This window comes from Anas acuta, chromosome 2, assembly GCF_963932015.1.
Source record: "Anas acuta chromosome 2, bAnaAcu1.1, whole genome shotgun sequence".
In the NCBI taxonomy this organism is placed as follows: Eukaryota; Metazoa; Chordata; class Aves; order Anseriformes; family Anatidae; genus Anas; species Anas acuta.
Window position 1 is genome coordinate 95245608 of NC_088980.1, and position 9015 is coordinate 95254622.

At 47.4% G+C, this 9015-nt stretch overlaps 1 protein-coding gene across 6 annotated transcripts in view; it reads right to left on the reverse strand.

Moving 5' to 3' along the window:
- Positions 1-7707, reverse strand: part of AHRR (aryl hydrocarbon receptor repressor) — a 95366-nt gene extending 87659 nt beyond the window's left edge. Inside the window, exons 1-2 of one of the 6 annotated variants that reach the window (XM_068671261.1) lie at positions 2155-2428; positions 408-530 (exon numbers count right to left, since the gene is read on the reverse strand). Coding sequence is in view for 1 of the 6 variants with exons in the window: in XM_068671257.1 (XP_068527358.1) it covers positions 2155-2225 (71 nt within the window). In the remaining 5 variants the exon portion in view is untranslated. Of the gene's footprint in view, positions 1-407; positions 531-2154; positions 2429-7046 lie in introns of those variants that run through there. The other 5 variants (XM_068671259.1, XM_068671260.1, XM_068671258.1 and 2 more) reach the window with 5 other exon arrangements.
- Positions 7708-9015: the final 1308 nt, after the last annotated feature.

Genomic DNA, 9015 nt, shown 5'->3' on the forward strand with positions numbered 1-9015 from the left:
TGAAAAGCCAAACACCATGTAATAGAGGTTCAAAAGAGCTTAGATACGGGAAGATCCATGGGAAAAAAAAAAAAAAAAAGAAAGAAAGAAAAAAAAAAAAAGAGAGAGAGAGAGAGAGAGAAAGAAAGAAAAAAAAAATGGAAAAATAAAAAGGAAAAAAATCCATAAACTTTAAGGGAAAAAAAATGTTTTTTTCAAACCCCGTTGCAGAAAATGGGAATGCAGAGAAAAATTGAAATGAAACATGAAGTATTTCCACCTAGAACTGAGTGAATTGTATTAGCTTGATGCTTAAATTGGCATCATTATTATTGTTATGGCTGCAATTCAGTCTTTTAAAACGTTTTTGCTAACAGTGTAAGAATGCTAACAGTGAAAGAAGCAGGTCAAAGTTTAGACATACACACCGAGAGCCAGGCTGGCACGTGAATCGTCAAGATTTTGCTCAGTTCTTGCAAGTCTTCTGTTTAATGAAGTACGTGAAAACCAGAATGAAAACTCACAAATTCCAGTTCTTTCACGTACGGATTCTGACAACAAAAGTCAAAGTAAAAACGGATGTAGCTATTATTTTTTGAGATTATAAAAGCAGCTAAACAAGTTATACGTGTTGAAAGGCTTGATAGTTTTATCTGCTACAACAACAGAGTGGTAAGCACCTTGGTTTGGATACATACTCAGATTTACTGCAGGTCTTTAACTATGGATGTGTAAGTGTACGATTTCCTCTCCAGGAACAGGAGTTTCTCCTTTGTCAGCAGTTATAACATATCTATTCTTTTTTTTTTTTTTCACAGATCTACAGGTGTAGCTACCTTTGTTTGTTGACAATTTGTGCCACTTTCCATTTTAAATATTTTTCCTGGTTTAGACATATGTCTTCACAGGAAAAAAAAATACGTATAAAGACATTTTGAACTTGTCTGCAGTACAACTTCATCCTCTAATACTATTTATATGTTCCAACTCTAAAGTAATCAATATATATAAAAAAATATTCTCATTAATATCTCCAGCAGTAGTTTTTTCTTTGTGCTCATTAAATTTCTTGTAATATAATTTTAGATATTTTTAAAGTTGCAAATTTAATTTTGTCAAACAAGTAATGACTGCAACTATTTCACTTTATACTATAAGGATAAGAGGTGGTGGAAAAATTTGACCTCTTGCCTTCAAAACTCCCAGGATTTTTTCAGTCTCCTGCATAAAAATGAAAACACGTGGTATATACATACTACCACAGTATAACCTGTCATAAAGCACTTGCTATAATCCAAAATCACCCGACACTAACAAAACAGCTGGTTTAACTTTTAGTGATTCTTAGCCACTCTTGAAAAGTAATAAATGGGAATTTTTCATTGAGTCAAACTTTTAGGGAATCTCCTAGATTGTACGGTAGGGGAGAGCTCTTGTATTTGCTTTTATAGCACGCCTTCCCTCCCCAGTTCCTGAGCACCTATCTACTCCAAGACAGAAATATTTTGTTAATCATTACATCTTTGCAAATCGGCCTGAAAGGACCTCAAGAGATCCTGTAGAGCAACCTTCCCTGCTTTATACTGAATCGGCTGTCCCAAAGCCAGTTAGAAGTTTCAGCTCTGAAAAAAAAAGGCTCACGAGTATGAAAACCCTGTCTGCTTTTTTCTAGCTAGACCAGTTGATATAGCAAAAAAAAAAAAAAAACATATATATATATATATATATATATTACGTATTTCTATGTTCTTTTCCATTCTTACAACACAACTGTTAAACTCCTCCAAGTGCTGCCAATACTTAAGAATTACAGCATCTGTGGGCACCCCAGAAATTTTATTGCAGCATTTAACTATTACTAAAATCACAAAACTTTTCCTATGCACATTAACCTAAATTTCCCTCACTACAACATGAGACTGTAATTTCTAGCCCTAGTGACGTGAATTTTGCAGTTTAATCTCACCTAACTTTACAACTAACCCCGTCTTTCTAAAGAGCATTAACTCTTTCTCTTTATTCTTCCCATCCCTAAACTAAACAATTCTTCGTGCTTCTTAAGTTCTCTAATTATCTATCATTCTTGTTGCTTTCCTCTGGACTCTTAATTTGGTCTGCATCTTTCTGCAAGTACCATGCACCCAAATTAACGTCATACTCCATTGAAAGTCCTACCTGGGCTGAGGTTTTTCATGTATCTTACAAACAACGCTCCTGTTTTCACATCCCATTGTTCCGTCCAGCATTTTCACCACAGTGTGATGCTACTGACTCATGCTCAGCTAGTGATCCACCAATTTTCCACATTCTTTTCTCCTTAGCATGTGTTGCCTAGTCAGCCATTCTCCATTCCATATTTGAGTAAAAGATTATTCCTGATTTCACAGCCCTGCAACCTGCTTGGTTTTCTGGAGGTTGTTACTCAGCCAAAATCACTCCACATCCGACCCGTGTCTTTCAAGACGCCCAAAACCTTTTTTCAGCTTGGTGACATCTGTAGGCTGAGTGTCCACATGCTCTGCCCATCACATGAGCCACCAATGACTGGGAAGAGCTTTGAACTTCAAGCAAATCCCTGTGGAATCCCAACCCCAGTGATTTGCTTCTCAGTCCCTTTGGTCTCACCCTAAATCACTGGGATCTCTTCAACCACAGAACAAAATAAATGGGCTGAAACAAGAAGAAAATATCATGCCTGTGAAAAGATTCCTCATTTGAGAATGACGGAGAGATGAAGACTCATACTGACAAGTGCACTAGGAATTCTCAGACATCAGAAAAACACATGTTGGAGGAAAAAATCCTTGTGAAAGACAATGAAGCCAAGAATAGCCCGCTTTCCAAAAAGTGCTGCCATGGCTATGGGGTGAGAGCACGATGTTTGGAGTTTCAGCAAAGGAAACAGTTTGAGAGACTCCTTGGGATCGTGACTCCTAGGGATCGGTATACTACAAAACGCAGCAAACTGTTCCTGAGAAAGCGAGACAACGACCCCAAAACTGCCACGTGTTCAACTTCACTCCATCTCAGATCCAGCGTTACGAAAGAGGAAGAATTCTGCTAACAGTGGGTTTTTACAGTCCTAATGAGTGACAAAATTTGATTTTAAGTTAGCACACATTTTCAGCGAGTTAAACCTACTGAAATGACCACCATTGAGCAGCAATACAAATAAAGTTTAAAGAATAAATATTTCATGTCTTTAATGCATGCACAGATATTTCTGTTGAATGCAGAGCAATACCTCTGGTGCACCTGGCTCCCCTGCAGCCACAGGACAGTAGAAACACACACTTGCAAGTAATGTGTTTTGCAGCCTCAGATGTAATAGCCTGCATCATAGACGTGACTTATTTGCTGCCTGCAAATGCAGCCTCAATTCCAAACTGTAGACAATCTGGTCCAGCCCAAAGCAATCTCACCATCTGACAAGTACCTGGGTTCATGCTGAAAGCCTCACTCTCATACAAAGTAAGTCAAGCTGTTCTGCTGCCTACATGCTGCTAAGCACCGCCGCCCGGCCGAATTTTGCACCACCATCCTGCACTTGCCCTGCTCCTTCCTACCAGAAGGCGAAGGAACGGAGGAAGGATAAGGTCCAGAATAAGGTTTCAAAAATAAAAGTAAAAGAGGTACCCTGGGCTTCTTGCTATTGTAGCTGCATGGCTGTGTACCTGAGGATTGTACTTGAGTCAAGAGACCCTACATTGCCTATGCTGAAACGGGTGTATCACACACTGGCACCAGGGACCTCAGGGGTTCATGAGTATTTGTGGTGTGTTTAGCTGGCATCACGTTGGCAGCACCTGCATTTTGTCCATCCCTCCTGCACAGCCCTGTAAGTCTGTCCTCTCAAATTCCGCGGTTACTCATGTCATGTTTCTTGCATTGATAACAGCAGAAAGCAGCATCAGCTGCTGTAGACAACTCAACAATCATGACTATGAAGACAAGCTGAACAAAATCCAAAGTGACTGTCAACAGCTCGGGGGGATTTCTGGAGGAACAGAGCAAGGCAAACATGCTCCTGAAGCATGCCTGGCTCGGGATGTTCAGCTGGTCCCTAACTCCGTCAAACTCTTTGCAAAAAAAAAAAAAAATATATATATATATATAATAATATAAAAAAATAATAATGAAATTTTCATTCTTCATACAGAGACAGAAGTCTGCATCAGGGCTACCTTCTAGAAGAGTAGCCACTTGGTACACGCAAGTCTGCATAGTTGCTCTCATGTCCATCTTTTCTGCACTGACCTCAAGAAATTTGCAGAAATCCTTGCCTGCGTTTCCTGGAAGCGATTTGCATAAAGAGCCAACAAAGAAACTATTTCTCCAAAAGCAGCAGCTCTTCCTTCTGCTAGCCGAGTACGGCTGGATTTATTTCTGTATACATATCGGCGTATACCTCTGACATACAGCTGACCTTTTCAAACCACCGTACCAGCTGATAACTGACAGGAAATGAATTTCTGGGGCGAGGACAATTTTTGCTTTTTGTGTCTGCCTGCAGAGCTGCCCCATCCTGAGCGTCAGCAAGCACTGCGAATTCTTCCTTTACTGCCTGCCGTAGCCATGTCATGAGGATGGTGAAGACCATCAGCAAGCTGTCACGAATACAGTAGCAACACAGTAATCGTGTGGGAATATTAAAAGTGATGAACGTCGAGTCGCTCACCTCATGGCCAGCACACCAAACCAACGAGGTCTCCTCTCTGAACCTCAGAGGGAAGCAGCTGGGAGGTCCTGGCCACTCAGGTAGCCCCATCAAAGAGTCAGCAGCCAGCGTTGAGCAGAATCGCGCTCGTGCTGCTCACGCAGATTGTGTTAGCAGTTGATGAATTGTGGTTATCTGAGCTATAGCTTATTCCTCATGGGTAAGCCGACTCAAATTGAAAACATCACCACTCTTCAGCAACGGGTTTTTGTGTGTGGACATGAGTCAAATTAGAAGCAATGTCTGAGCTGGGACTCCAGTTATTCCATAGTGAAGACAACCCCGTGTTATCCAAATTCATCCCCTTCCAGGGACTCAACTTTATTGGTTATTCAAACATTACTGTAAAAAAACCTTGGCTGACACTTCCTACCCAAACTTGGCTATTCCTTAAATTTTCCTCCAAAATCTGCTTTGTCCTAGCTGTCTCTGGGCACAAAGGGACACTCCCACATCCTTTACATTCCATTTGGGGCTAATTGAACTCACATGTCAGCATGAGTCAGCACTAATTACCAGGAATATTAAGGAAAGATTTGGCACCGGACTTTGGTTATTCAACAGTGGAGCCCCCACGTTTAGTGGGGTCTCGGGTTAAACCAAACCCCTTAAAAGCACTACAGAAAAAGCTCTACCGAGTCCTTAGTCCAGTTCAACGCCGTACAGGCAGATGCTGATGCCGAAACTGCCTCTGCCATATTTTCTGATACACCTAAGGAAAGGCAAACCGAACGGAAAAATCATTTCTGACTACTAAATCCTCCACGGTAGAGTTCAAATCTGTTTATACGCTGAAACTGATGAATCAATATTAGACCGGCTGGCTGGTTTTTGTAAGCATCCCCACTGCAAACATGGCCTAGCAATGCATTTCCTCATTACGACTCCTGGGCAGAAATCTGAATCGATGGGAAGCCGGGGGTAACGACAAACCTCCCCCTCCCCGTGGCTCATTTGGACAAAAACCACCGAAACCACAGCAGCGCGCGTTCTCCACGTACGAGCGTTCCTGCTCAGGCTGGGGAGCGTAGGTGTTTGCATGCTGTCCCGATACGGCTTCCAGAAACCCAGTCCTCTCTTCCAGCCTAGAGAACGCCCAAATATGCTCCGACAGTCAGCTACCGAAAACACAACGCCACCACAAACACACCGGCACGCAGTAGACGCGACGGCGAGGAGCGAGGACTGTCTCAGCCGGTGTTCGGCCGGGGTGCCGGCTGGAGCAACAGCGTGAAAGTCCCTACCAGAGCCTTAACCAGCAACTCTGCTCCTTAACATCCACGTTACTCGCTGCTTTATTTTTCAAGGAAATAAATTCATGCCCTTGGTTGCAAATTAACTGAGTGTCTCGATCGTGAATTTGATCTTGTCGGTCATGAAGTCCCTTTGCTTAAGTGCCACGATTTAAGTCTTAGCCCAGGATAGTAACAATCTTCTACGCTCCATAAAAAAGAACTGTTTTATTTTATCTAGTGCAAACATATGTGCATCAACACCCTTCTCAACAGACTACTTCTGAGCCCAAACAGACCGTTCGGTTTTATTTAAACCCGGTCCCGGTTGTCTTTTTCAAGCCTCCAACTACCAAACAGCGTCAAGCATTTTCTTGGGTTTTTCTGTTGTCTCTCTTTTTTTTTTTTTTTTTAGGTTTTTAGTCCATCTCCTAGAAACTCACTAAATGACGCACGAACATTGTTTGCGCCCGTCTTAAGAAAGAAAAAGTTCTTTCTATGAGATATAACTTGGTTTTACGCTCTCTCTGTTTTAATCCGGCGAACGCGTAGAGGCACAGCTTCGCCCCAAGACGCACAAAACTCTTGTTTACTAACCAAAGTAACCCCAAGTCAGAAAAAGCACCGGAGCCCTTCCCTCGCCGATTCTCCCCCCCAGGTTTTCGCGTGTCAAACTGAAACACGAAAAGAACTCGGCGCTCTCGGGCTGCACAGCGCCGAAACCACCCCCAAATTTTGGGGGGTTTCTCCCCGCGCCGTGCTCCCCGTGTGCCAGGTGAGCGCAGCCGGGGCTGGATGAGGCCGCTTGAGGGGAGCTTCCCCTCGCCCTCTTCTCCCCCGGAGCCCTCCGGAGGCAGCCGGGGAAGGGATGCCGGCGGAGGTGCCTCGGCGGAGCCTTTCGCTGCCTCTTTTTTCGGCTCCGGGCTCTCCGAGGGCATCACCCGGCACCCCGGGGGGGCGTCGGTGCGGGAGCCGCGGGGCTCGGCGGGCGCACGGGGGAGGCAGCGGCGGCACCGGGGCAGGGTGAGAGACCCCCGGCACCCCACGGAGCCCCTCGGGGAGGGCTTCCTCGTCGTCCCCATCCCCCGGGAGCCGTCCGTGCCGGGCGGCTGACTTACCCCACGGTGCCCGCCAGCACGCCAAGTTTTCTCCGGGCGGCGGCGGCGGCGGCGGCGGCGGGGCGAGGGGCGGCGGGGCCGGAGAGGGTGGCGGCGGCGGCGGCGGCGGGGAAGGATGCTCGGTCCTCCGCTCCCCTCGGCGCTCCAGGTGGCGATCTGGGGGAAGGCTGAGCGAAGGCGGCCGCCCGCCGGGTCCCCGCTCTCGCACGCGATCCCCGGCCCGCCGCCGGCACGGCCCGACGGCAGCAGAGGGCGCTGCGGCGGCACCGGAGGGCGGGCGGCGGGATGCGGGATGCCGGGGGGACCGCGGCCGGGATGGGGAAAGGGGGCTCCGGGCTCCGGGCTGCTGTTCCTGCTGCTGCTGCTGGTGCTGCTGTTGTTGCCTTCGCCTCTTTCTCTTCTCCTTGCTCTCGCCCCCCCTCCCCGCTTTGGGAAGAGCCCCGCTGCCCACCGGGTCCGGGTCGCTACACCTGCCCGCCGGACCGGGAGGGCAGCCCCGAGAAGGCGGTAAGGGGGAAAAAAAAGGAGAAATAAATAAATAAATACATAAATAAATAATAAATAAATGAAAAAAAAAAAAAAAAAAAAAAAGGCAGCGCCTCTTTCCCCGCCTGCCCGGAGCTGCCCCCCCCGGCCGCTGCCCTGCCCCGTCCCCACGCCCCGCTCCCCGCCCGCCGGGGCCTCTCTCGGCCTTTCCCTCCCGGGGCTGCTCGCCCCGCACGGTGTTTGCCGGCCCCGGCAGGGGATGTTCACCCGCTGGGCTCACCCACAGGTTGCTGGTTTGAGCTGGGAGAGCCCCCCGGTCCCGGTTGGGCAGCCAGAGTCAGTGGGGTGGCGTGGGGTGGCTGGGAGGGGAGCGGGGCTCTCCGTGGTGGGACACCATGGAGAAGAACAATCACAGAGCCCTTTCTGAAACCCACTGCTGCTCCTCACCCCGTTACTGACCGGGGGGGAGACACCCTGATGGACACGGCCCTTCGGCCAGCAGAGCCCTGCCTTCACCACTTACACAACGTGGTGGCTCCCCAGCACTGCGTACATCTACACCGCTGCTTCTTGGGGTCACTCCTTGCTTTACACCCCACTGCCTGACCTGGTGGCCAACGCTGAGTCTTTGGCTTGCCTGCTCTGCCCTCCTTTTATCAAGGAGACCTGGCTTTGGCAGGTGTCTGCCCATACAACGTCTCCGTCCCTCTGTCACCCAAGCTCTTCCAGACGAGGGGAAGCCCGGACCCCAACCCTCCCGTCTTGTGTATGGAGATGGAGCGGCTCGGCTCGCAGGAAAACTATTGTTCCAGCAAAATAGAACCAGTCAGTGTTGTTGATTGCTCTGTTACATCTTCCCAGACAGAGCCTTGGCAATAAAAATAGATGCAATAATCCACATGGACAGTTGCAATTGTAAACGGCATTCAAAAAGCAAAGACGGAATTCATGGCTTGACACAGACATATCCCCAATCCGTCAGGATGTGACACATTGGCAAGGCGTCTGTGCCAAACTATGAATTCCATTATTTACTTTTCTTCTGACTGCTATTTATGATTGTAACCTTCACAGTAAATTAGTGTATCTATTTTATATCAGGCATTTTCTGAGAGGCTTTGGTATTGTCTGCACTTATTATATTCACAGAATTGATGGAAGTTATACCAATTCAGGCCACCATAAATCTTTGGGGACCGCGGGCCGTGCTTATGTTAGGACGATTTGCCAGCAGAAGCCTACCAGCAAAATCCTATCTGGCAGAGGCTGGGCCTATGTTTGGAAAGAGAAATCAAAGGCCATCATCACTGAATAGCTCTCCACTAGATGGAACAATGGTGCTTCGGCTGCCAGGCCATCGACACTGAATGATTTACCCAGAAGAGGAGCGGGCTGGGGGTGGGACCCAGAGCGCGCTGGATGATGGGGACGCCGTCATGTGGCAACTATTGTTCGCAGCTCCTGGCCGCCAGCGCCCGAGGAG